The 27,389-nt window shown below is 42.3% G+C and overlaps 9 protein-coding genes across 9 annotated transcripts; 4 read left to right on the top strand and 5 right to left on the bottom strand.

Annotated features, from left to right (window-relative positions):
- Window positions 1-912: 912 nt before the first annotated feature.
- Window positions 913-4,935, top strand: I206_105954 (uncharacterized protein; the record flags this gene model as incomplete). Its single annotated transcript, XM_019156507.1, has 13 exons — window positions 913-1,118; window positions 1,169-1,402; window positions 1,466-1,537; window positions 1,593-1,680; window positions 1,756-1,768; window positions 1,828-2,145; window positions 2,197-2,805; window positions 2,855-2,967; window positions 3,021-3,935; window positions 3,994-4,322; window positions 4,396-4,473; window positions 4,540-4,744; window positions 4,810-4,935. The coding sequence occupies 13 exons, from the start codon at window positions 913-915 to the stop codon at window positions 4,933-4,935; spliced, it is 3,306 nt and encodes a 1,101-aa protein (XP_019010309.1).
- A 348-nt stretch (window positions 4,936-5,283) lies between these two features.
- Window positions 5,284-6,574, top strand: I206_105953 (uncharacterized protein; the record flags this gene model as incomplete). The annotated part of the gene is made up of 5 exons (XM_019156506.1): window positions 5,284-5,821; window positions 5,947-6,094; window positions 6,165-6,293; window positions 6,366-6,443; window positions 6,511-6,574. The coding sequence occupies 5 exons, from the start codon at window positions 5,284-5,286 to the stop codon at window positions 6,572-6,574; spliced, it is 957 nt and encodes a 318-aa protein (XP_019010308.1).
- A 222-nt stretch (window positions 6,575-6,796) lies between these two features.
- I206_105952 (uncharacterized protein) lies at window positions 6,797-8,318 on the bottom strand (the record flags this gene model as incomplete). Its single annotated transcript, XM_019156505.1, has 5 exons — window positions 6,797-6,860; window positions 6,918-7,770; window positions 7,840-8,019; window positions 8,143-8,227; window positions 8,295-8,318. The coding sequence occupies 5 exons, from the start codon at window positions 8,316-8,318 to the stop codon at window positions 6,797-6,799; spliced, it is 1,206 nt and encodes a 401-aa protein (XP_019010307.1).
- Window positions 8,319-10,420: 2,102 nt separating this feature from the next.
- Window positions 10,421-13,967, bottom strand: I206_105951 (uncharacterized protein; the record flags this gene model as incomplete). Its single annotated transcript, XM_019156504.1, has 3 exons — window positions 10,421-10,496; window positions 11,526-13,875; window positions 13,952-13,967. The coding sequence occupies 3 exons, from the start codon at window positions 13,965-13,967 to the stop codon at window positions 10,421-10,423; spliced, it is 2,442 nt and encodes an 813-aa protein (XP_019010306.1).
- Window positions 13,968-15,435: 1,468 nt separating this feature from the next.
- On the top strand, window positions 15,436-17,666 carry I206_105950 (uncharacterized protein; the record flags this gene model as incomplete). The annotated part of the gene is made up of 9 exons (XM_019156503.1): window positions 15,436-15,624; window positions 15,704-15,868; window positions 15,911-15,979; window positions 16,040-16,111; window positions 16,173-16,646; window positions 16,700-16,882; window positions 16,928-17,250; window positions 17,315-17,589; window positions 17,653-17,666. The coding sequence occupies 9 exons, from the start codon at window positions 15,436-15,438 to the stop codon at window positions 17,664-17,666; spliced, it is 1,764 nt and encodes a 587-aa protein (XP_019010305.1).
- A 258-nt stretch (window positions 17,667-17,924) lies between these two features.
- Window positions 17,925-20,049, bottom strand: I206_105949 (ubiquinone biosynthesis monooxygenase COQ6; the record flags this gene model as incomplete). The annotated part of the gene is made up of 5 exons (XM_019156502.1): window positions 17,925-19,013; window positions 19,069-19,311; window positions 19,371-19,429; window positions 19,496-19,639; window positions 19,722-20,049. The coding sequence occupies 5 exons, from the start codon at window positions 20,047-20,049 to the stop codon at window positions 17,925-17,927; spliced, it is 1,863 nt and encodes a 620-aa protein (XP_019010304.1).
- An 822-nt stretch (window positions 20,050-20,871) lies between these two features.
- I206_105948 (uncharacterized protein) lies at window positions 20,872-22,970 on the bottom strand (the record flags this gene model as incomplete). Its single annotated transcript, XM_019156501.1, has 6 exons — window positions 20,872-21,081; window positions 21,140-21,238; window positions 21,300-21,449; window positions 21,500-21,604; window positions 21,658-21,960; window positions 22,023-22,970. The coding sequence occupies 6 exons, from the start codon at window positions 22,968-22,970 to the stop codon at window positions 20,872-20,874; spliced, it is 1,815 nt and encodes a 604-aa protein (XP_019010303.1).
- Window positions 22,971-23,831: 861 nt separating this feature from the next.
- Window positions 23,832-24,239, top strand: I206_105947 (uncharacterized protein; the record flags this gene model as incomplete). Its single annotated transcript, XM_019156500.1, has 1 exon — window positions 23,832-24,239. One exon carries the CDS (start codon window positions 23,832-23,834, stop codon window positions 24,237-24,239), a length of 408 nt encoding a protein of 135 aa, XP_019010302.1.
- Window positions 24,240-24,281: 42 nt separating this feature from the next.
- I206_105946 (uncharacterized protein) lies at window positions 24,282-27,081 on the bottom strand (the record flags this gene model as incomplete). Its single annotated transcript, XM_019156499.1, has 4 exons — window positions 24,282-24,853; window positions 24,912-25,716; window positions 25,773-26,980; window positions 27,042-27,081. The coding sequence occupies 4 exons, from the start codon at window positions 27,079-27,081 to the stop codon at window positions 24,282-24,284; spliced, it is 2,625 nt and encodes an 874-aa protein (XP_019010301.1).
- Window positions 27,082-27,389: the final 308 nt, after the last annotated feature.

The raw sequence follows: 27,389 nt of genomic DNA, 5'->3' as shown, positions 1-27,389 counted from the left end.
GTAAAGGTAAAAAAAGATTTGCAAATTCCGGACACGTGAATTGATATCAAGATTGCAAAGATTCCATTCAGAATCACACGAAGCGATTGATTTGGGTTCCTTCCAGTTTCGCAGTTGCGTTCAATACGGATATGAAATCGTGCTTAAAATGGCAAGATATTTCAATTTCAACTTGATTTTCGAATTTTACATTGGTGATCGAAAATCGCTCAATCGCGTGTTAATTCCATCAGTGTAGGGCAATATTGCCGTTTCTACAACCCTTTCGATCAACATGCGGTACATTTTGATTGATATTTTGCTTGGAAAGAAGTGGGGAAATTTGATAATTTAATATCTTCAATGAGTTGATTGAGGTATTTTCGTTTGGTTGGTTTGTGTACTTTCGGGGCATCTTGAGGTTTAATTTTAGTCAATGTCGTTGATTACTGAATTTGATGGCTTGTATGGGATTTGGAACCAAACATCAAGGGGAAGAGGCGGGTAAAAATAATTTACGCTATTGGTTGTTACCCTTCAACAACATTTTGATTTGACTAATTATCTCAATTAATAGGCTTAACGTAGCAAAGTCTTAAGCATAGCTGAAGGCGCGATCGTGCATTAACTGCATATGAAATGCGAAACATAAAAATCGCTCATATTCAAGTAGGTCGTTGAGGGAAACTAAAGGACGAACCAGAATATCTCCTGTAAATTCAACTTGTAGAGATGCTTGTTGGATACTATAATTTCATGTGTAAATTGTTGACAACCTTTGAGCAAGCTAGTAAAATCGAAAAGATATATAAACATGTATAAATCGAAAGTGTACTCATGCCCATAATTACCTTTTATCCTTCCTCTTATAGCCTGATCCTTCTTGATTTCACTGCTCATATCAAACCATAAATGGTGATTGATTTACCTACAATGACTTTACCAGACGACATAGAAAGAGATGGTGCAATTGATAAAAAATCATTCGATACTGAATCTCGTCCTCATCATACTCCAACTTTACTTAAAAGTGTGACTATTCGAGATGCTAACCAAGATAATACTTTGGGTCTTGATCGAATGAACCGAGCCACTCGTTCAAGAAGAGACAGTGCTAGTCGTATGATTGGGGAATTCAGGTGAGCCAATGCATCCGACACCGAACAATGGGAGCTGATGCCACTTGAAGGACATTATCCATCGATGTGACGGATACTCAACAACGTCAAGCTGCTGCTGTCGTCCAGAAAGGAGCAGCTAAAGAAATAGCTGAATTAGAATGGCATAAATATTCTGTTGTTGATATTTTACAACGATTAAGTGTTAATGATAAAGTTGGTTTAGAAGATGAACAGGTCAAGAGAAAATCGAGTCAATATGGGCTAAATGAGATAAATCCTCCTAAACCCAATTTGTTTTTAAAGTAAGTCCAAAAAAGCGTTATGGACGGAAAGTAGAGACGTTAATTGGTGCGAATGCCTATTAGATGGCTCGAATATGTTTTGGGAGGTTTTGGTAGTTTGTTATTGATAGCTTCTATACTTTGTTTCATCGCTTGGTGAGTGCTTCTTGCATCACATGGTTGCGAACATTTAGCTGAATCAGGATCCTAGGAAACCCTTAGGGGAGCCCAACCCTGCTCCTGCCAATTTGGCACTCGCCATTGTCTTGTTGATTGTGATCATAGTCCAGACGGCTTTTGTAAGTGGTGCTATATCTGAATTGCCATAATGTTGTGTCGTGCTGACGATTTGGACAACGTCCTGATCCATATAGAATGCCTGGCAAGGTCAGTACTCAATCCTTCAATCTGGCCTCGCTGGCTGACGGAATTCATTAACGCACTAGACTTTTCGACCAACCGTGTTATGGCTTCCATTTCGGGTCTCTTACCATCAGCAGTACTTGTTCTTCGAAACTCGGTTCAATCACAACTTGCAGCCAAGGAGCTTGTTCCTGGAGATATCATCTATGTGTCATTGGGTAACAAGCTGCCTGCCGATATACGATTCATAGATGTTTCTTCCGATCTGAAAATGGATCGAAGTGTGTTGACTGGTGAATCGGAACCCATACAAGCGACGATTGATATGACGGATGAAAACTTGCTTGAAACTAAGAATATTGGTATGCAAGGTACACTATGTGTCAGTGGATCAGGTGTCGGTGGGTCACCCTACTGTAAATAAGACTTTATGCTAATGTGTGATGTTCTAGGTGTTGTCGTTCAAACTGGAAATTTGACTGTATTTGGTCGAATTGCTAAACTTTCTTCGACTGGTGCTCCAAGTCTGACAACACTTCAAAAAGAGATTCTCAGATTTGTACTTATTATCGTGGTTTGCGCTTTAACGATAGCTACTATCGTCATCATTTTATGGGCAACATGGTTAAATAAAAAGCACAAAGGGTTCATAACGGTCCCAACACTTATAATCGATGTGGTATCGGTTTGTGTAGCTTTTATACCTGAAGGTCTTCCAGCAAGTGTTACCATCTCGTTGGCAGTAATAGCCAAAAAATTAGTTAATAATAAAGTACTGTGTAAAAGTTTAATGACTGTTGAAACTCTTGGATCAGTTAATGTGTTATGTTCAGATAAAACTGGTACATTAACTGAAAATAAAATGACAGTGACGAATTTAGCTTGTTTAGATGATGAAATGGATCTTACTCAAGCTAGGGATAGAATCATTACTGGAAAAGATAAAAATAATGTAGTCTCACAAATGGCCGCTATTATGGGGATTTGTAATGCGGCTCAATTCGATGAAAGTACGAATGATCAACCAATCACATTGAGGAAGGTAAATGGTGATGCTACTGGTAAGTTTGTAACATCCCAACGTGAAGAAGCTGATGATTTGTCGTTCAGATTCCGCCATTCTCCGAGGCGCCGAATCTTTAAGACCAGTCAAGGAATCGCTCAGCGAATGGACCGAAATTTTCAAGATCAACTTTAATTCCAAGACGAAATACATGCTCAAGGTTAGTTATGATTCAACTTAGGCCCTACCGTTCGGGCTAATTATCTATGTTAGCTTTGTCGACGAGCATCTGCCAAATCACCTCTTTTCCCTGCTCCTTGCGATTCATATAACGAGTTCGGACCTGATGATCTCATGCTCATGTGTAAAGGTGCACCAGATGTTCTTCTGAAACGATGTTCGCACGTCAACGATCCTAGCGGAGGTCCCCCTCTACCTTTAACAGAAGAAACCATTTCAAAGTTAACAGCTGTTCAAGAAAAATGGGCATCAAAAGGTCAAAGAGTACTTTTACTTGCTAAAAGAATTATACCGAGATCATCAATACCTAAAGAATATTCATTCAACCAACCTGAATTTTCCGATTTTATAAATACCGATTTGAACCAACAACTCACCATTGTGGGTCTGGTGGGATTAGTTGATCCTCCAAGAGAAGATATACCAAATACAGTTCGTATAATGAGAGAAGCTGGAATTAGATTTTTCATGGTGACAGGTGATTTCGCTTTAACTGCTATATCAATTGCTAAACAATGTGGTATTATAACTTCAAACAACCTTCATTATCTTAAAGATCTACCTAGAACCCTTGAACAAATAAAACTGTATGATAGAGAGGAATTGAACGTTACACCAGGATTAGTTTTAACAGGAAACGATTTAATGGAAATGAACGATTGTCAATGGGAACAAATTTGTCAATATACTGAAATTGTTTTTTCAAGAACTACACCTGAACAAAAATTAAGGATCGTAAAAGAATTTCAAAAGAGAGAAAATGTAGTAGCTATGACAGGAGATGGAGTTAATGATGCTCCTTCTTTAAAAGCTGCAAATGTAGGTATAGCTATGGGAGGTGGAAGCGATGTAGCTATGGAAGCTGCAGATTTGATTTTGTTGGAATCTTTCTCTTCTATCGTTGTCGCTGTAGAATATGGACGATTGGTATTTGATAATTTGAAAAAAGTAAATTCCTATTGTTGTGACCATTTCGCTTATGCTAATCAGTGTCTTTGCCCTATAGACATGCTTATACCTTCTTCCAGCTGGATCATTCTCTGAACTCATGCCTATCCTACTTAATGTCTTATTGGGTTTGCCTCAAATCTTATCAAGTTTACAAATGATTATCATTTGTGTTGTAACGGATGTTCTACCTGCAATATCAATGTGTTTTGAAAAGCCTGAAGCTGGTTTATTGAATAGACCACCGAGAAATACCAAAAAGGATAAATTAGTTGATTGGAAATTCCTCTTACATGCTTATGGATTTTTGGGTTTGTTAGAGAGTTTAGCTGCTATGAGTATGAGTTTTTGGTGGTTGAATAAAGAAGGATTCAAGTTTTCCGATTTGTAAGCTCATCTCCCACCCAACTTTCAGTCAATATTGATGAGCGTCAATACTGATGAATTGTTATATCACCAGAGTATTGGCTTACGGTGGTCTTCCACCTCAATACGATCCTGATGCTTATGCCGAAGCCATTAGCAAAGCTCAATCGATGTACGTTGAGTCTTCACTCGAAAAGAGATACTGGAGGAGCTGATTGTGATTGTTTGACCCAAAAAGCTACTTCTTCACTCTTGTCGGTATGCAATTCGGTAATTTATTAGCAACGCGAACAAGGAGATTAAGTATTTTACAATTTAATCCCTTCAAATGGTCAGACGAAAATAAGAGAAACTATTGGATTATACCTTCTATGATAGCTTCAATTGTGTTCTTATTCTTCTTTAGTTATGTACCGTTTTTCCAACATACTTTCTTGACGAGAGTGAGTTTGACCATCTGACCCCTTCATCAATGAAACGAGATCTAACGTTATTTCGGATGTTATAGGGTGTACCTGTCGAACATATTTTCATACCTTTTACTTTCGCTATTGGCCTTTTATTGTTAGATGAGACTAGAAAGTTTTTTGTTAGAAGGTATCCGAAAGGCCTGTTGGCTAGAATCGCTTGGTAGATATACAGTCGGGATGTAGCATCGAAGGGGTTCACTATGTATACCTAGTCATAGCCACTGTTGCCACGCGATGCAGCAATAGATATTCTCCAACATGCATCTTTCCTCTTTACGACTGTTTTAGCTATTGTCATGATGAAACGTAATAGAATTCCCTTGCGAGCTACTTGACATATTGCCACTTTAAGGAATTCGCCACCCAACTTCACTCGAGATCCGTGCAACACCAAACTCAATCTGATCGATTATTTATTGACGGGTTTCAGTATATTGCTGTCATTTGTTCCGAAGCACGTCCAGTCTTTGCCTTTTGTTTCATAGATACCCAAGTGAAAGGGCGTCATCAGTATGTCGCTAATTACATCCTCTCTACGACTTGGTTCGAAAGGAATTCAAGCTGTCAGAACATTTTCGACTTCCTCATCGTCATTTGCAGCAGCAGCTACAGCTCCATCTTCGTCAACACCACGATACGTTCGTAAAACAGCCGTACCATCTCGATCTACAACTTCTAATACTACGTCAAAACCAACTCCAACACGTACATCTAAATTCACACCCACACCTGTTCCACCCGCTCCCGTCTCAACCAATTATGATGATTTTCCAGATGATTTACCTATTTCCGAACCTATAATTGAAGATTATGCTCATTTATCTCAACCTTCTGCTTCTCCTCCATTAACAAATCTACCTGGAGAAGGGTATTCACCTTTACCTGCAGCTTCGTCAATCGCGGGAGGAACGATAGATGGGGAAGCCAAAGTTGGAGAAGGTCAAGATTGGTCTAATTCGTTCTCTGGTTTAAGTGAAAAGCCATTTTCAAAGGAAATAGCAGATGAATTATTGAGGGAATTAAGGCCACAAGATGTTGAGATCAAACCTGGTGAGTTGCCAGTACAGTACGATATAGATCGTCTCTGCCTACATTATGCATCCCGAGGCTTCACATATCCCTGAACCAATCCGCTGAATAAAGTGGTGCACCCGCTAATCACTATCATGCTTTAGATGGACTACTTTACCTCCCTGAAATCAAATATCGTCGTACACTTAATGCAGCATTTGGTCCAGGAGGTTGGGGTTTAGCACCCAGAGGAGAAACCAATATCGGTCCAAGGATAGTCAGCAGAGAATGGGGATTGGTCTGTTTGGGAAGGTGAGGGTTTCGTTTGCTAATCGTTAACTACAGAGATACGACGATTGACAAATCTTGTGTACACTTGTAGACTCGTGTCGATAGCAAGAGGTGAACAAGAATACTTTGATCCTTCAGGTATACCGACAGCTACGGAGGCATGTAAGAGTAATGCTTTGATGAGGTGTTGTAAGGATCTAGGGATTGCCAGTGAATTATGGTGAGTCAAGCGATCCACACCTACCCCCGCTATATATCGAACCTGATGGTATTACACTGCAATTGTTCGCAGGGATCCAAGCTTCATCCGAGATTTCAAAGTCAAGCATTGCAAAGAAGTTTTCGTAGAGCATGCTACGAAGAAATCAAAGTGAGTGACCAGTTACTGTGTTCCTCTTGACTACGTCGAGCACCACTGACGTGGTTGTCTGTTATAGGAAGAAATTATGGAGAAAGAAGGACGGGCCTAAGTTCGAATACCCATGGAAAGAATCTGCATAAAGCGCAAAGTGATTCATAGCCAGCCCTCCTACTTGTCGAATTTCCGGATCAGTAGACCAAGTTTGTCCGACCAAACGCCAACCGGCTAAATGTGCGAAAGGACTTTGATACATCGTGATTGTTCAATCTATCGTTAATAGCATTCCTAGCTACTGTATATGCGTAACTATAATATCATGTACAACAGGAAATACACTCTTCCTCCACGACTTGCTTCTAAAATTACATTCCTTTCAGCTCTTCTTTGACTTTACCCAGCTCCTTTTCCTGCGCAATTAGGCGTTCTCTGGACAGCAAAGGAACTTGGTCAGCTCATTCTACCGTTCTGAACTTTGTCACTCACCTCCATCTATCCATCTGCTCTACAATCTTTCTTCTGGCATCGCCTAACTTGTTATATTCTCCTTTCTCCATCTCTAATGAAAATTCAAGTGGAACATCCGCCGAACCTAATTCACCAGGTATTCCTACACTCATTCCGGTTCCGTTTCCAGCAGTGACAGATGGGGTAGGAGTTCCTATATCTACTGTATTTGCTCTTGAATTGACCATACTATTCCTACCTTTGAGTTTCTTATTCTTCCTTGAAGTCGGATTTTGAGCTTCGTGTTCTTCTCTTTGATCTTTCGGTCGTCTGTTTTTATTCGGTAATGGTGTAGGAGGATTTTCATTAAGGATGTCTAGGAAGTTTTTTGGAGGATCCGAGAAGATTAGTTCGTCGTATTGCCATGAATGTACCGGTAACACGCTTGCAATTGAGATGGTTGATGGTTGATCAACCACGATTTGAGAATCTCCTGGATTCGTTGATGTCACTTGAGTGGGTTCCAAAATCATCGCCTCTTCTGCTTTCGATTCATCCGGTTTAACATCCGTTGTCGTACTGCTTTCTCCAGCTTGAGGGGCTACGGATTCTTCCTTTACTTTTTGTTCACTTGGACCAGGTGTTTCATCTGGTGTGGGTTGTTGTGTTGCCGGTTCAGGAGCTGGAGTTGGAGCAGTTGAATTTGGTTGCGTACCTCCTTCCGTTGGGGGTGCTGCTAATCCCTCAATGGGTAAACCCCAATGATGTAGTTTGATAGGATGGTTGAGTGTCAAGGGCTTTTCTGATGATTCTGGGATGAATTGGATTCGGATCTGAACGACGAATTCTCCCCAGCCTGTCTCTGTCACTGCGAATGGTGGTTTATCGAACGCTATGGGAATGCGTGGGTTTGTATCAGTGAGTTTGTATCAGATGTAAGTGTAGACAGCATTATGCTCACCTCGGTTAGGACTGGAATAGGTATCGTGCAGTTTGAAAGTGACTTTCTTGATCAAGTAGGACAAGTCATCCGCGCCTCCAGGCAAATAATCAATACTTTCTTTGACTAATTCTCCCGAAGGTAGTCTATCGGGTGGTGGAGAGGTTGCCGAAGTGAAGAAGACGGTCCAACGATGGGTATCTGTGCGTTGAGTTAGCCTAGAATGCTACGAGAAGTTGTCGAAATGTCCAGCAAGAGTGCACAATGGACTTGATAGATCTCTCAAGGGATGATAACGATGAGTGAAGCATCAATCTGACTCACGTCCCGGAGGAGCCGTCAACTTCTCTTCCTCCGTCAGCAGTCTCGCATGTGAACCATATATTATCGGGCGATGGACTTGAATTCCCTACACAGGCATTGCGTTTGTGAGCGGCACGTCTATAGATTTAGGCACATAAGTAGCTCCAGCTCACCTTTACCCGTTCCGTGGCTGACATGCTGCTAGCTAGGTGAAGTGTGAGATTTTGTCAAGAAGCTTGTATTAGCTAACTGGAATTATTGAAATATAATGTCAAAACAACATTGCAATTCCAGGATTAATCGAAGGAGAGTAACTTAATGCCACATCATGCCATGTAATCCCCTTTGATAAGCAGTGACGTTATGGACTGAATCCGGTTACTTTACCACTACCGGTTACTCTACTAATCATGATATAGTCAAATGGTGAGATGAAGGATTTGTAAAGCACCAGATATGCGATATGTCCGTCGACATCGCCAAACCTTTGCTGTATACTGGTTGGCGCATACATCGTGCGTCAAAAGCAGCTTAGACTGCTCTCAGATTCAGATATCAAAGGCGCATCGTTTGTCCAGAGAAGTCTGGCACAAAGCGGTACAGCTGTCAAGTAAGAGGCAAAAGGGGAAACAGCTGGCTGACGGGAATTTTGATATTGGGTGCAGGACTGGTGAGATTGCCAAGTCCCGTAGGTCAGGTAAAATAGCATTGTCCCTTCCTTCTCTTTCCTCCAACCAGGGATTTCCCAAAGAGCAATAAGATGCCTTCGAAAAATCGCCCCAGGTAAGCTCTTCGAGACATCTTCCAGATCTCTGGTATCGCTGAGAAGGACAAAGAGCAATAAGATATGTTTAAGAGTTTGGTAATGTTTTGTGAGCGTGTCGATGAGGAGTGTGTTAAAGAGCAATGAGATACGTTTGAGAATTCGGTAGGGCGTTTGTAAATTGTTTGGGACTTCAATGTCAACTGTTTCGCAATATGATACGTTCAGACAGGTAAGCTTTCCAAGTAGAAGGAGTTCGAAGAGCAATAAGATACATTCAAGAACTTGAGAGAAGGCAATATTTTCAGGACATCTCTCAGATCTCCGATATTGACAGTGCCTTTGCCAATGTCCAGACTAAGGAGATCTGGCAAGGCATGGCCAGACCGGGTATTGACAGATGAGAGGCGATCAAAGCAGAGCCAGGTGGATGGGCAGAAAGGGATGAAGGATATAATGATCAAGGGTTGATCCAATCATTATATCTTCGAAATCATCTTCGCCGTCTATACGAGCTGTGAGTCCTACGATATCGAGATGAAGGTGACCAGCTATCCTGCATAATAGGCTGAGAAGGGCTATACCTCCTTGAGTTATTTCAGGTAGATTGGGCCAGTGATGGTGGCGATGAGGATGATGAGAAGGCTCGATGAGGTGACGTTTGACTTTTGAGTCCAATTGTTGGGGTGCACGAATTTTCGCCCGATATCAGATTTCTTATTTGACCCGATACAATGTATGATCCAAGTCTAAAAGCTCTTCGTTTCAGTGACCAGATATATGCTTTGGAAGGAGTGTCGATAACCCTAGTATAGGCAGGATGATCGGCCACATGGTCGCAGCTCGAGTCAGAGAAAGGGAGCTGCACTTGAAGGATGAATGGTCGGGGAGCGGGTGACCGGCAGGTATAGCTGGAGGTTGGAATTCGATACACTGGAGGATAGAATCCAGTATAGTGGAGGATAGCATTCGATATTAGAACGGATGTCAAGCTCAAAGACTACATGGTAGCGTTTAGCCATATCAATCAAAGATGCAGGAGGTACATGTACTTGAAAGCTGTATGATATAAAAATCACACTTGCTGAGTGATATGGACATGTCGCAGGATGTCAAAGGGGAATTTGTCGACAAGAGGGTTGATAAGGGGGCTGTATCAGGAGCAATAAGAGATATAACAGCCTCCTTAGGGGCGGCAGCCTTCTTGCCGCTGTCAGGGGCAAGATTCGGCAAGCCTAACCTGGATTGACGGCAAGCTGAATTCCTGGGACATGTCAAGTAACTTACCTTAGGGGCGAGTTGGACTCGCCCGGAGATACCGATGGGGACGATGAGTCTGCGGGTAATTCAGTCTGCATTCCAGAGCCAGCTTACGAATCCAACAAAGGCATCCAAGTACAACCGCACGACTCACCCCAAAAGCTGGCAATTGCCCCACCTCGTACCACACACCAGTTCAGCGTTATGTGCCTCAGCAAAGCGGACCAGAATTGTCCTCAGAGCGACCGGGTAAGGCTCTGTCAAAGCAACGACCTCTCAGTGGAGCCCAGCTTGGGGATCGTCTGAACGTGGTGTCAACAAGGGTGAGGATGGTTTTTGTGGAGAGGACCCACTAATGATAGACACAATGGTCAGCGATAAGGGTCAAACGGAGAGCGACGCCTCCTCTGAAGGTCCCATCATACCTGAGAACAGTAAGAGACGACCTCTTCCTGATGACCTCAAATCCCGTTCAAGCGATACAAGTAGCAGTAGAAGCAAGGAACGACCAATAAAGAACTCGAGACACATTGCTTCCACTGTTGGGTTGTTAGCTGTTGGAGCTGCAATTGTTACCGCTGGAACGATTGTGAGATTAATGAGGCTTGCCAAGCCGTGAAAAGTTACGTTCGGGAGTATCAAGGTTGTGGGGATAGGCTATGACACGACCATCAGCATTTGACATCACGTCTTTGGTACCTTTGTGACTGACATCAAGGAGATGGTCATGTGGGCAGGAGATAGCTCGAGCATCAATTCTGCGATGGAAGTGAAAGGGAGTAGCTTTGGCATTACACGAGGAAGGAGAGTGTATAGGTCTCGGCAGTAATTTTGATATCTATTCAATTGTCCATACGTAAAAAAGGTTCAAATACAAATGGTAAATAAAGTGTTCGAATTCATATTGATTAAAACAATGGCGATAATATTGAAAGAGATTCAAGAAAGAAAGAATTGAAGAGGAGAAGAATTGGATATGAAAGTATTGAATTGAATCAAATTGATATTAACATGTTGGATAATCGAGAATCTTTGAAAGTTCAACCTTAGAACAGGTATGAGAATCCACAAAATTCCACCCTGATACTATCAGAAACGCAGCAGTTCAATATGCTACTCGTAAACCAAAATGTGGCTTTCAGAATTAGTGATAGCTCATTATCACCTCATCCGTTGGCTTATGTTCGCCCGTGAACCGTCACTAGTCGATCAGAGATCAGTGTGACTATTAAAGATTCATGCATAATACTACACACAGTATAACGGTTAATGCTGTATACATGCACATAGATCTCCATGCTGTGCACCGTTAAGCAAAAGATTAGCAGCTGGAGCACAAAAAGGACGACATCTACACAAACAAGACCTCGGACAGACATACACAGCACACGGACACAGCAGACCGTTGTCACCGAGATTGAATACTCCTCGAGAAGGAGGCGGATTTCCGACAGCGGCTCGCGTGTCCAGACAGACCTGGAAGAAGAGTTGTCGAACAGGAACATCGAATTGTCCTCGGGCATCGTAGATACCTTGAGGCAACTGAATGCTTGGATCTCCTCTGAAATTGGGAGCTAGGAAACCTGAAATGAATCCAGTTGATTTTTCAACCCGTTCCGAGGTCATTTGTGAAACTTCGTCCGGTACCTGTTGTCCGATGACTACTAATGGATATAAGGACGGTGTTGAAGATGACCGGGAATTCAAAGTATAAACATGTTGAAACCGTTGACTGATAGCGGCAGAACTGAAGAGGGTGTTGTTGTCGACCTGCAGGTGTTGAAGGGAGGTGGGCGGAAGCAGAAGCGTTATCACCACGATATTTTGCCTGCGACATAATTCCTCAAGCTGTACGAGACTATCTCGAGTTCGAGCCAGCCGATCGATGGAGGTGACGACGAGCAAAGTATCGTGGACCTGTCTAAGGGTATCTTCAACTCTTGACCAATCTCTTGATATCGAGACCTGCTCGAGTTTCTTGACAACTCTTGGTCTTCCTGGGGTGTCCAATGGTAAAACCTTGTCGATGAACGCGATCTGTCGGTTGATACTCGCTGCATAGCCTGTATTGGTCCTTTGATCACCTCGAGATACTCTGGCGAATGACAAGCTGGTTGTCAAATGGTGTCTCGTCATGTAGTCCGTCAAGGAGTTTCTAACATCATCAAGATTGACATTGTTTGCGATTATCCTGCCCATATAGACATGACTCTGCTTGTGGAAGAGGGCCTCAGTAGCCAAGTCTTGTTTAATGATCAAGTAATCTTGGATTCCAGGCGCGATGACAGGGTCGTTGATGTTGTACCATGTCAGTTGATCGGGCTGAACTACCTCAATCCCAGAGTCAAGTTCGTCGTGGTCCTCATAAGGTACATCCTCTTCGTCGGGGACTTGATACAGACCAGGTGTTGAAGGTCGGTTGAATCCCATAAACCAGAGATTGGGAAGCGTCGCTATGACATGAGGAAGCTCTGCGTATCTTCTGGTGACCACATCCAGAGAGCACGCGGAGACGATATCTTGGTTCACGTCGATATCGATGTCAACATCATTAACATTCTGTATTTTGCTCCAGAATCGTCGATGATTAATCTCTCGATCCCATGACCCTCCATGCTCATATAGTACGACTATTTCTTGAACATTTTGGTGGTCGGGTTGTATCATGGGAGGAGGATGTTGACAGATCGTGGCTAATTGTCTACCGGCGGTTCGCATCCTTGTTGTACCATCAGAATCGACTGTCCTCAACCAAATGAACCATTTACGGACTTGTACGCCAGGTAGAAGAGGTGGAACCACAGGTATTCGATAAAGGGGGGTACCAACGTTCTTGGCAAGACGTTTTCTCCTAGCTCTATCAGCTTTCTCTAAGCGGGTCCTAAGTTCGTATGCTAGTCGACCAGATGGTAATATGGACTGCTTTAAGTGAACACCATTATGACGAGTAGGGCCGGGCTTGAGATAGATACTGAGGGGAGCATTAGCTGGTATAGGTTGACCGCCCAAGGAGATGATGTCGGGATTAATGGAGGTTATGATGGCATTGTTATTGAGGTCACAATGAGTTACAAGCCATGGTCCAAGTCTCCTGACCATGTCATGTATTACGAAGACCTGTCCATTGGTGGATAACCGAAGACCTGATGGCAGGGGTATAGGTGACAGTGTATACTTGAGTTCGCCACCATTGGCTTTATCGCAAAACTCGCCGAGAAATCGGTCAACCAAGGCTTGGAATTGAGCCCAATCCTGACGGCCGATGATACCTCCAAGGGTGTTGGGAGAGATACTCATACTGAGGTACGAAGTGGTAGCGTAGATGAGTTGCTGCTGAGCGGCAGGAAGACGTGGAGGAGCTGGTGGAAGAGGAGAGAGATTCGTAATACATAGGTACCAGACCACCGGTACGTTTTCGGAGTGCATTCTCAACATCGTGCGATTCGCGAGTTGGATGGTATCGCCGGGATGAGATTCCAACCGGATGTAGAATGATTGAGCCGGCTGTACGTTGTTACCTGCGTTTGGTGGGAATGGTGGGATGGACAAGCATTCTTTTACCGTTGATGCCCCTTCAATGGTCTTGAAAAGGTCCCAACTGAGGTTGAGGTCGCATAATAGATGATGAAGAGAGTATGGTACCATTAACTCGTCTTGGCTTCTTCTTCCCACAACGTGGCCTTGTAGAACATTGAGAAAGCCTCGGATCACATCATTAAGATGGGTGTAATCTGGAGGGAAAAGTATGTTTTGTCAGTCTTTACCAACTTTTTTTTGGCACGAAGCAAGCGCTGTGGCAAGACTTACCGATATTTGGAGGCATATTGTAGGTCCAATAATTTATTCAGCGTGTGAAGGTTTGAGTTGGAGAGATCGGTGGTGATTAGTTATGTGCTCGTTTGGTTGGTCTCGAGTCAAGGGAGAGGATGATTGGTTGGAGGAGATTGGAAGCGTTCAGTTGTTTTCTCGAAAGGTGATCATGAGCCAAGGGAAAGAAGATTTGGTTAGACGAGATAGGAGGTGATTAATTGTTTGCTCGATGGATGACCTTGAGCTGAGGGAGAGAAGATTCGTTCAGAAGCTATTGGGAATGTTTAGTTGTTTGCTCGTTGGATGATTGTGAGCTAAGGGAGAGAAGGTTTGGAGAGAAGATTTGATTTAAAGAGATCGAAAATGATAACTATTTATTCGTTTGTTCGTTTGTCTGTACGGTGTCGACAAGTAATTGGTAGTCATGGGTATTCCATAGAAGGCATAACATTCATGATAGAACCATATACCACTATCATCAAAGGTGTCAAGTCTGAAACGCCGGGCTCCCGATAACAGGATAGAATGGTGGCTAATTCAAAACGGACAAGGACCTGAAAACTTGGGCTTACATTGCAAATTCGCCGAATAAGAACATTGATTTCGTTCAAGACATTGAGGATGAGTTGCAGAACATGCAGCAGGGATATCCGACGATCCCATAAAATTGAATTAACGAGAGCAACAATCTTCATTGAATAAGTAGAATTACTATACAGGAAGAAAAAAATCCATATCTTCGTCTTTCCTGTTTTCCTTGGAGTTTTTACCCTCTTCATCACCTTCTTCATCTGCGACGAATGACTTTGGCTTCAACTTATTGACATTTGCTTGGTTAATTCTACTGAACTCCCTCAAAACCTCCGTTCGGCCCGCTTGAGGAGGATGGTTGCCAGTTCATCCCAAAGTAAGGCTCCGGAAGCATATTAGCTGTCGTAGAGCCAGAACAGCACTCCTAAGTACAATCAGGTCATATCAACATTATTGTCCTTCGTCAGATATGTCAAATAAAGAAAGTAATCGTGTAATACTCGCCGATCTTCTTCAACCAGATCCCACTGCACAGCAGATGACTGCTGGTTGTACCATCCCTTGCCGCGATCGTAAGCTGCCAGAGTGTATGAACTGTTGCCCATGATGCTCAACAACGCAAGAGGTGATGGGTAGCAGAGCGAGGCGGGGAAGAAGCAGCATCCAAGGATTGCACCCTAGGGGGCGCTGGGGAAGAAAGATAAGATCTATATTAATGTAGATTGCGTAGAATACTACGAAGAAGATTACTACTTTGGGTAAACTACACTGATACCATACCATTTAGAGAGTACAAGGGTTATTCTTACGTCATGAGGTTTGAACCCTGAATAACATTCTATAGCGCATTTGTTACCCGTCAATACTACTATTTATATACTTCCTGTAATCATCATTCCCCCTCTGCACAGTATCATCTAACCACATTCTAGAACTAGAAATCAAGAAAGATGTCCAACGCCGGTGGCTACTTCAAGACTGCCAAGGCACTCTTATCCCATCTGGAAGAAGGAAAACCTCATTCCTCGATCACAGATTGGGTCGAAGTCTTATCATCTGATCGATATGACGAGTTGAGTTTGGACGGTATACCTGAATTGGTAGAAAGTATAAACATTCAAGGATACCAAGGCACGACTGTGAGTGACTCCGAAGCCTATAACAGATAGAAGGCTTCTGTTTCTAGATAAGGACTCGCGGAGCTAATGCTTCACGTAGGAAGGAACAAGAGCGATCCGAAAGAAATTAAAGTACGGGAATGTTCATAGACAACTTCGAGCTCTGGTCATCCTCAGAGCTTTGACTGAAAATGCAGGAAAGGGGTTTCAATTGGGTTGGGCCAACCAGCAATTGATGGATCGTTTGAAGGAAATGGCGAATGATGTGAGTTGGTCAGAAACCGTACGACAACTGACTTTCGTACAGTCTTTACTCGATCCTAAAGTCAAGAAGAGATTGATATTCGTCTTCCATGCTTGGTCTTTACATTACAAGGTGAGCTCGATTGTGCACGTGCGCCAGAGATGCTTATATACCTTTTTGATGATGCATTAGGACGAGCCAAGAATGCAGGAAGTTGCTAAATTGTACAGCAAATATGGAGGTGCTGGACCCGGGGTCAAGAAGGTAAGGCTGGCTACTTTGTCACGCCCGTTGTGATACAAAGTTGACAATCGCCCTTTCATAGCCCACTCCAATGGCTCCGACAAAACAGAGTTCCGTCTCGTCCACCTCTTCTCAGACCACCTCAGCTAATAGAGGAGGATTCGACGATGATCTCTTCTCGCATGATTGGGCACCTTCAAAGGGATCTAGAGGCCCGGATACATATACCGATTTAGCGGCTGCGAAAGCTGATGCAGATGCCAGGAAAAGGGAGAGGGAATCTAGAATTTTGATCGAACAGCGAGAAGCGGAAGTGGAACGAAGGGAACGAGAACTTCGAAGAAAACAAGACATGGCCGCGTTAGAATCTCGAAGACAGAAAGAAGCGCTCGAGGAGGCAGAAAGAAGAAGGCAAGCCAAAGAGGATGCCAAGAAACGAGGAAAAGCCCCTCAGCCCAAACGACCTCCTTTCGATTTCCAAAAAGAGAAACCTCAAGTCATGGTATCCATTGCCAATGCCATTCAATGCGCTAACAATCTGGTCAACTCTTGCAGAGTAGGTCGAGACTCACAGTCCATCGAGACAGATGCTGACGTTGCTTTGCTCAGCATATCGATCGATCAGTCGAAAGTGTCCTAGAGTCACCCAAGGTTCAAGATAACCTTGACAAAGCCAAAGCTGCACGAAGACCTATCATCAGATATATCCAACTGGTCACCGATGAAGAGTTCGTCGGGACCCTTCTTGATGCAAACGAGAAGATTGTTGAGGCAATACAGTTGTACGATAGGGTGAGTTTTAATGTCGTCAGTCCAAAAACGCTGACACCGGATTAGCTCTCTAAACCAGCAGTTCTGGATTCCGACTCTGATGACGACGAAGCCAAAGAGACTGCGGCTATCGCTAAACGACTTGCGGCTCAAAAACTGGAATCTCAACGAACGGGTGAGATTGATCAATTACAATCTCGTCAAAAGAAAGAATCCGCAAGGCAAGCTCTGAGAAGACAGCAATCCGTTCAGAAACAACCAACAAGACAAGCGCACCCAGATTTAGCCGATTTGGACTTTGGTAGTATTTCCCAAACAAAGGATAAGGGAAGAGGTTTACCTCAACCGATGAGACCTGATAGCGACGATGAATCGTACGATGGACAACGGTGAGATGGCTCTCACGTTTCAGTGGGTACCTCTGGAAAATAGCTGACAGTATTCTCTTGGCAGAACCCTATCTGATTACTCTGATTACGATTACAATTCGTCCGACGATGACTGGCGAGCGCAGCAACAATCTCGTTCAAGGGGACCGTCAAGACGACAATCTATTGCAGCGGGAGGCGGCAGACAAGCCTCACAAAGAGACTACGCAAGTTTGGAAGATGAATTCGGTACTTCCTTAGGTCAAGGTAAAAAAGGTTTGTTGGACCCAAACGATCCATTTGGTGATCCGTTTGCGGATGATAATGATACCCCGATTCAAGAAAACAGAAGAATGCAATGTGAGTGGAGGGTATTGGTTGTGATCTGCTTGGAGTCAAAACTGATGGTTTCTTCGTGCGCAGGGGCCGAGATTTAATAGCTTAATTTTTGCAAAATCGAGGGGGGAAGGTTGGTACGGTTAATGGAGTGAGATACATAGTTGCTATTGTTGTGCAGATTGTTTTCGGGATTGAGACTTGTTTGGCTGGCTTTATAACGATAAATGGATGTGCTTATTTCGAAATTTGAATACGTTTGTAGATCTAATCAAAGGATGCAACTGGATATAATGCAAAGCACCTGATATAATGCAAAGCGTTGCACCTGGAAAGTACTGTCTATACATGAATACGTATTACTTTTTCTGTAAAGAACCTGTAGCCTTCTTCACACCCTCTCTGATCAAACCACCTGCGATACCTCCAGCCATCCCTATTACACTTTTCAATGTAAACCAATTTTCCACCGAACTTGCAGCTGTCTTTTGCCATCCTTGAATATTTGGTAAAGGACTTTCAGGTGTTGATCTACCAAATTCACGTCTTTGTGATTTACTTAATCCATCAGGTTGTCGCGTTTGATCAAAAGTAGAAGTAACCGCTGCACCTGCACCATTCATTAAAAACTTTTTAATTGGTGTTAATTCATTTATAATTTCTAATCCATTTGATCTTATTAAATTAATTAAAAAATTTCTAGATTTAAAAATATAATTTAATTTATCAGTTGTAGAAAGTATTAAATGATTTTTAAAATATCTTTCTCTTGAATAATCAATTAAATTAGTTTTTGAACCTAAATCACCACCTAATTTTTTAGAATTTTCTAAAATTTTTGATAAACAAATTACATCTGATAAACCTTGATTTAAACCTTGACCTGCTAAAGGATGAATTGTATGTGCTGAATCTCCAACTAAAACTGTTCTTTTACCTAAATATTCTTTTGCATGTGATAATTTTAATGGAAAAGAAGCAACACTTGACATTTCAATTGAATTTATATTCGGTGGTAAAATTGGTTGATCTACATTATCATTTGAATTAACATAATTCAAATTTATAATTTCATTTATTTCAAAAACTGTTATTGGTTTACCAATTTTATCTTGTTTTATCATTTGATCAGTTAAAATAGTTAAAATTGATTCAGGTAATTGATAACCTGCATTAACTAATTGAGTTAAAGATTCTTTTGATAAATTTTTTAAAGCTTTAGCATGTTGAGGTAAAGTTGACCAAACCATTGTTGAATTTTCTTCATTCAAAGGTAAAAAAGCGATTGGACCAGTAGGTAAAAAACGTTGAAAAGCTGTTGTATTTGGATATAAAGGTGAAGGAGAATGTTTTAAAGTAGCTACTACTGCATGAGTTTGATAGGCTCGACCGTATGTTTCGATACCTGAGAAAAGTCTGACAGGTGAATTTGGTCCATCTGCTCCGACCTAAAGATCGGTCATCAGTCAACGAGCGAGGATACTTGGTTGAAAGATTACTCACCACTAAACTTCCCTTCAACCATTCATCGCCAACTTTCAACCCAACCCACCTTTCACCTTCTCCCAGCCTCATCTCGTTAACTCTAGCACCCTCTTTGATATCCACTATACCTTTTCCTACTTCTTCTATGCGCCTTAATAACGCACGTTGGAGATTCATATTCTCAGTCATTCGAGCCATTGGGTGGCCTAACGGTGGGAAGTGAATGGTAGGAAATGACGAGGGAGATGGATTTGCCCATATCTAGATGCGTTTCTTTCAGACTCCGTGTCGAGGGTGTCAACAATCGAAGTGATACTCACCACCATCTCTTCTACGGGACAAGAACGATCGTCTTTAATATGTTTCCAAACTCCGATACCTAAATTTTAATCATTATTAATCCTTGACTCCTTGATTAATTAGATATGACAAAGTATCAACTCACTATCTAACCAACTTATATTTTCCCATGTTAAACTACTTATTCTATTTTCCCAATTACCTTCTCCAGTCCATTGTCTAGTCTTATCTAAAGATGATCCTTCAAGTAATAATATCTTGGTTGTAGTAGATATAGTAGGCTGAGCAACTATGATTCCAAATTACAAATCAACATATCAGCGTTGATAAATTCCCTTATAATCCAAAAGTTTTTAATTATAAATACTAACGCAAAGCACAAGCTAATGCTAATCCGGCATTAGCACCTCCTATAATTACTATATCATATGTGTTTTCAATTCCTATATCAGGTATCGGGTCAATGGGTTCAGCACCAGCTGGACTGGTAGAATGCCCATGATACCTTATACTTCCATATCCATTCTTTAAGATCGTTGGTGTGTTACTTCTTGAACTGGTGGAAGATCGTAAAAGGGACGAGGATTTTGACGAATGAAGTGATCGAGTTTCTCGAGATATCAATCGGATCGATCTTGCAATTGAGCATGAACTTGAAGATGCTTTTGGTAAAGCTAAGATAGATGTACTCCCTCTCATTGTGTATATTTGTTTTCTCTCAAACTCGAATCGATATGCTTATAACAGACTCATGTTGATAATGGAAGAGAATTTCGGCTGAAATGATCTGCTCAGATTAACATAACGCGATTTCGGAGGGATCCGCGATTCCTCGCTTGTTCCTGTTATCACCTCGACCAACATGACAGCGCAATCATTATAAAACTGAATATGTGCGAGACTTCAATGCATGATCTAGAACACAATCATTCATCGGGACAATCCATGAATAGACGGGAATTGGCGTGATTGAAACTCGAATGATTGGGAGAGAAAGCATGAAACTGGGACGAAATAGCAGATTTATATATGTTTATATACAAGAAACAAAATAAGAGAAATATAACAGATCATGTATGTCATGTACGAAAGCGAGCTGGAAAATGAAAAGCGATTAGGGTATATCATGCGGGGGAAGGGAAAAAATGGAGCAAAGGGTATTGACAAGAAATGAGTTCTACTCGTTACATCAAATAGGGGCGAAAGAATCGGAAGAGCGAATGGTTTTGGCCAGGAAAAGGGTGATTCTATTTCGGCCATACAGATTATACTGTCGTGTATTTGGTTCATGCTAACAAAGTGGTATCATTTATTTGTCGGATTATTGTTACACTAAAATCTTTGTGAATGATCGGGAAAAGGCTGGTGTACAGAAGACCAATGCTGATTAAATGCTGAGGAGTCTATATTATTCAAATAAGCCAGTGTGTCGAAGAGTAGTGCCACTCGGCCATAGCTATTGTGTTTAGCTGGATTAGAACGATGGATATTTGGTATCCTTGAAGGTGTAGCTCTCTCCGCTTAATTCATCCTCCCATCCAACACACCACGAACATCGTCAACAGTAGATAGATCAGCCAAGAAGGGACATAAGTCGGTCAACTCGGTGTCATGCGGATCGTTGAACCATGTTGAGACTGGGACAGCGTTGTTAGGGTGGAAGATGTATGATGCGGGAGAGTTGTCGATTATAATAGAGGTCTCGATTGATCGGCCAAGTTGCGATAAATCCTACAGACATACCAAGGCATCAGCATAAGTCAGTACATCCTAAACACTATATACGCACCTTGACGTAATTTCCTTTATGGTTGTAACAACTTTCTCGGAACAAACGGTGAGTGACAACTCGATGTGTATCGAGCATATCCAACACTGGGTCGGCGTACTACAAATCCGGGGTCAGCTCGGGATCCTAGTATGACTACGAGAGCAGATGGAGGACTGACTTTGGAGAGTGAAGCAGTGAATACAACAACTTCATATATCTTACCCATCTCCTTCAAAAAGTGATCTACACCTGGTCGTTTGATTACATAGACGTTGTGGATTTGTGACTCGATTTCAACGGGTACGATATAATCAGCGGAAGGTAAAGACTGCGAGAAGTCAGCTTGTGCACTTTCGAAACGAAAATGGATAAGCTGACCTTGAAACTACTATGTAGCAATGTCTCATCTAAATCGAGTACCAGACATTTTCTGCCGAGATGTTCTTTCAAAATTGGCGGCAGCAGTGGCGCTGGTTGACCATTCTTTATACCATCTCGTCAGCTCATCTTCCTATATGCCATATACTAGTACTCACTTCATCTAAGGGTATACCCATACCACCTTGTTCAATTAACCTATCTTCCTCATCCTCATAATCATCCTCCATTCCATATTCATCAACACCTTCTTCGACAGCGACACCACTGCTCTCGTCTTGTATTTCAGAATTACTTATATCCGTATAACCTCCGCTAGTTTCCGTTCGATCCTGATCGGCAGAAGTTGAGGCTGGTACGACATCCGAATCTCGCCGTGTTGGGTGAGATCTAGTAGGTGTTCCAAGTAATGATGAACCTCCTCCAGGTGGTTGCACTGCTGACGAGGTAACCCCGGCGGTCTTTGATACAACTTGTTAGTGACATAACTTGTTGGAGACATAACTCGAATAGATGAACTCACCTCATCAACCGGTAATGTATGTGGTTCAGTGGGAGCAACAACAATCTCTTCATCTGGTTTCACAGCGCCTTCTCCATTGGTATCGACCAAGGTAGTTCCAGTGGTGGTGGTAGGTTCTACTTGGTGGCCCGAGCTGGATCCTTCATTGTTAACAAGATTATCATCAATCTTTTTATCTTTCGGTTGGCTTGTAGAAGGGGCAGCGGTAGATTGAGAAGTGGTCACTGAAGTACCTGGTTTTTGCGTTGTTGTTTGTTGTGCACGATTGACTTTTTTCGGATCTTCCTCAAATTCATCTGCTGAAAGACATTCGAGCGTAAGAAGAAATCCTGCCAAACCTTTTCTTTTCTTCTTTTTCTTTTGTGATGCTTTTTGAGTTGATGATGCATTGGTGGGTCTTGTAGTGGATGAAGATGCTTGATTAGGTATAGCTTTAGTCGTTGTGTTTGTAGTCGTTGAGGTACTTGGCTTTTCCTTTGATGTAGTATCCAATGCCTTTGATGTATTGGTATTCGGTGATGACGATTTACCTGATAACCTCCTTGTTAAATTTGCTAATGGACTACTTCCTGATACACCTTTACTACCACCATTCACTGTTTCATCGGTATTAGATTCCATCGTTGATGATTGTTGAGTGAGTAGAGCGGTTTCCGAATCAGTAGGATGATTTGCCTTTTCTTTCATTTCTTTGGCAATTACTTGTTCGTCTGTCGTTGTTGACGCTGATGGATCGTCACTGGGATCAGCTACAGTGTTTGTTTGTGTGGTAGTAGGTGATGCGGGTGTGACAGTCAAAGAAGGTGGACCGAGTATAATTGGTGATTGCTTTTGCACGGACGGGTAAGAGATTGATTCAACGTTTTTGGTTTCAGACTGAGATTGAGATTTTACTTGTTCTGACGCGGGGGTATTACTACTTGAGGTGTCAATTTGGCTCGATGCCATCTCACAATGACTCTGATGTGAATTAAGGTTATATATGAAAAGGTATTAAATGACAATGTTCAATGATAGGGTTACAAGTAATTGAATGTTTGTGGGATGTTTTGAATTGGCTGTTCACTTTGTAAAACGTTGTCGCGTGTAATCGTCGTGTTTTCAATTTTGTAATTAAACATTAGAAATTCCATTATAATCCTTTATTTACGTTTTAGTTATTTCCTACAATTACATAAACCCACCTAATGTCTAATTCGCACTACGGCAACTGCTTACCCTTTTTATACAATTTTTTGCTAGTAAATCACTCCTTTTCATCACCATCTATCTGTACATTTCGACTGATCTCCTCTTGACCGGACGCACGACGAACAAACTTCACCTTTCATCGATCAACCTTTCTTCGAATTTTATGAGAACGATGAAAAATATGGGTGATCGCGAATACCCGCCTGAGTGTTCCTGAGCAAGGGATGAATGACAAACGGGAGTATGCAACAACCAGATCCTTTTTGAGAATTCCCTGTCTGGGTAATTTCCCATTAATAGTGGCAGTAAATCATTGACGTATTTTGTCGTGGCATCATTCGTATAATCCCTTGTTCCCATTTACGCTTGAAAGTCCTTTTTTGAAAATTGGGTATGTTTGAGCTTTTCTACGAAGGCCCTTCCATTATGTACGAGCCTTCGCTTGACAGAAATATTCCTACAATAAAGGATGGATCTTTCAAAGCTGATAGTATCCACGGACACTCGCAAACATATAAGGTGTTCATTCTTCCCGTACTTCTTCAGTCTCTTTCCATACCGGCAGACAACATTTCCTAGCAACTATCGACTAAGATACTAGATGAAAACAGCGTAATCATGCTAAAACCAAAGAACAAACCTACACAGAAGGCAACCTCGCATCCATTGAGTGGCGATCCGCTCAGTGACCGACCTTTTGAAGAAAGTACCCACAATGAGACTCTTAACCCTAAATCATCTAGATCTTCACACCGAGATCTTTCGAGAGAGGAAAGACCAGGTCAACAGAGACATCTCCCGGATAATGAATCGAATGGCACAAGAACAGCGCGATCCGATCAAATCGACTACACTTCCCAACCTCGATCTCTTGCCACATTAAATTTCCAGAATACGGCCGGCTCATTTGGTCAAGGTTCTCAAAATAATGAGATTGAAATGGCATCTCAACAAGAAGTAGAATTACCAGACTGGGTTGATTGTTCCCATGATGGACAATCTTGCTCTCTTTGCAGTGGCAAGTGATATTCTACCTGATAAATAGAAACTCGATTTGACTAGTATGCATCACATACCAAACACGCTTTCTAGATCATTCCTTTGCACGGGATGATCATTTGTCCCATCATCATGCCGAGCCTGAGTCTCCGATATAAGATGATTGTCCGCTGAATTATCAATTTGTAGATTCAGATCTATTTGGTGTGATTGATTTTCTTGTTCTTGTTCAATAACTTGATTAGTCGTTATATCAAACTGTATTGATTCTTCTTGTTGACCTGAAGCTGAATGAGTGGCAGAAATAGCACTTATACCTTCCATCAAAGTCGCATTGAACTCTCTACGTCCATCTTCGTCTTGAATTGGTACATCTAAATCAATCACATGTTGTTCCACGAGATTGATATTGACAGTATCATCTTGGCCATTTGTTATACTTGTTTCATGATCTATCTGCTTGATGTGGTTGATTCCTTTCCTAGCCTTCTTGGTAGGTCTCTCGCTATCAGTTCCTTCTTCCTCACCATCGCCTTTCGTACTAGCTCTAGCCCCTGTCCGCCTTCTCCTGATTGAATTACCATCATCCCACAATTCAGGCGGACGTATAACTCCGAATTTCTTGTGATACAGTCCGCAAGCTATGGCATAGAAGAATCAGCATCAGGTGTGGAGACGAAATAAGTCGCCCGAACTCACCATTGCACACTTTGAGAATCTGATCACCAAGTACTAGCTTTCTCCAAACGGTCGTAGAAGTTCTCGTACATATATCGCAGCTTCCTGGCGGACCTTTCTTCAATCGAGCTAAAGCACTTTCACTAATTTGTCTAACTACACCCTGTCCAGTATTTCCACCGTTGGCCGAGACGTCTTGCTGTTGTCCATCAGTATTGACCGTGACTGATGTTCCCATTATATCATCTGAATTGCTGTTGTTCATTGCTGATGCTTGTCTCTCTAATTCTTCTTGAGCAGGTAAGAAATCCACGAAAGAAGTCGTAACATTCTGTTCTTCATGATCCTGCGTTTGAGCCAGTTGAGAAAGTATAAATTGCTCTGCACGATTAACAGCTTCTTCAGTTATTTGTTCAGTCGGTTCGATTTCACCTTGTTCTGGTTGAACAACGTTGTCCACATTTTCGCCATTCTCATTCTCATTCTCATCATCGCGTGGCGTTGGGGTCTGTGAATGATCTTCAGCAGACGCTTGGATTTGTCGCAAATCATTCTCGACATTCACATTTTCTTCATCGTTACTTTCGATTTCCCGTTGTAATTTACTCTTTTTGGGTTTGCGAATGATCTTATTCTTCAGTTTTGGCGGATTTTCACTTTCGTTCTTACCAGTAGCAGACAGGTGATCGGACTTTGAGTGAGGAGAGTGTTTGAGTAAGAAAGATTGGTAGAAAGTACGTGAGATATCACCTTTGGGTGGTCTACCTCTTCGACGTCGAGCTATGGCTGGAGTAGAATACGATCCAGTGGCATAGGAAAGGTCACCCTGCATGTAATATGATCAGCTATGATCAACCACCCCTTCCGAGATGAAGGACTTACACCTCGAGGATCGCTCAGTAAGCTCTCCACAAAACCTCCTAAAGCTCTCAGTCCACTCATGAAAGCCGACTTGTCCGCCTCGTCCGTAATCTCCAGTCCTTTTACCTCTTCGATCAGATCAATTACCTTCTTCTCCTCTCCAGTCCTCTCATCACGTAATTTGATCAGCTCTGTATGTAATTCCGATAATCCGTCTTGAATGTTGGTCGTTTCGTTTATGAGATCTTTGGAACAGATAGAGAGTTTCTCCACGTCTTCCAATAACGCATATCCAGGTAGAGATAGCTCGATATCTTCTTGGCCTTCTTCCGAAAGTGGCTGCCCATTCTTTTGAGCTTCAATTTGTTTTTCCAGAGTAGCTATCGCTGCCTTAGTTATAGCTAAATCTTCCATTATGATTCGTTCTACTTCGGTGTTTATAGCAGCTGCCAAAGCTATAATGGGGTTATTTGCTGGAGATGGAATTAATCTCTGCTTAAATCCCTCAACATTACCATTTTCTTCTGCCTTATCCTGCAGATCAGGATCGATTTCCTGGTCAATCTGACTGGGCTGATTCGGCGGTGGACGTGTAGTTTCAGAAGAAGGCTCATTTTGTTCCGTAGCTACGACTGCCAGCTCGGCTAATCTACCTGATGCTTCAGACTCTTTGAGGAGCGCATCCATATCTTGCATCCAATGTTGATCATTTTCTTCTTGAGAAAAATCTACACCTGTTATACCAGTAAGAGCAGCTAAAATAGTATTTGAATGTGCTTCCTGTTCCTCTTCCCTTGCCGTTTGATCTTCCCCTGATGCCACTCGATGATTACTGGGCCCTGCGCCAGCATGACCATCACTATTCTTGAACGATTGATGAACGTCTTCAAGGATGGATTGTTGTTGACTCGAATCCCCACCAAGACCCTCTAATTCAGCAATTTGATTTCGCAACCTCTCATTTTCTTCTCTCAGCTCCTTAGAAGCTAATTCCAACCCTGTATACTTTTCAGAAGTCCGAGACCTTGATCTTTCGGCTGCTAATCTATTCGCTTCCCTCCGTCTGAAATCTGCTGCTGAATTTGGCACGATGATAGGTCGACTTTTCGAATCATTCTTCTTCAAAGATGGGGAGCGAATATTTGCATCATTTTCAACATGTGGTTGCGGCGTGTTTGTCAAGGAAGGAGCTGGTGAAAGTGATGCAGAGGCTAGTACAGGGTTGGCATCTGAATGACAGGATCAACAGGAGTATCGTAAATTGCAGTAAGAAAGGGTTGGGTGACTCACCTATGACCGCTTCCAGCGAAGCTTGAATATCTGCGTCCATGATGAGCACCTCTTATCTGACTGGTGATGTGTAGTGGTAGATGTGAGCCTTGGTATCTCCCGGATGTTAATGTTTGTTTTTGGTGGACTCGAAAGGTGGAGGAAGTAAATGGATGTAAATGAAGAATGATAAAGATGAGACAAACAAAGATGATCTGGCAATTATAATTATCAACTGAATAATGCAAATTGGGCTAAAAACAGGCTCCCGTGGTGTCACTTGAGGGGACAATGGCGCGCCTATCCTGAATTTAACAGTTGCGTCACGGGTTTGAATTATGATGCATGGCTAAACGCGTCTGAACTCCT

Source organism: Kwoniella pini, chromosome 8 (genome assembly GCF_000512605.2).
Source record: "Kwoniella pini CBS 10737 chromosome 8, complete sequence".
In the NCBI taxonomy this organism is placed as follows: domain Eukaryota; kingdom Fungi; phylum Basidiomycota; class Tremellomycetes; order Tremellales; family Cryptococcaceae; genus Kwoniella; species Kwoniella pini.
The sequence above is the reverse complement of the archived record's forward strand: the minus strand, read 5'-3'. Positions and strand labels throughout refer to the sequence as shown.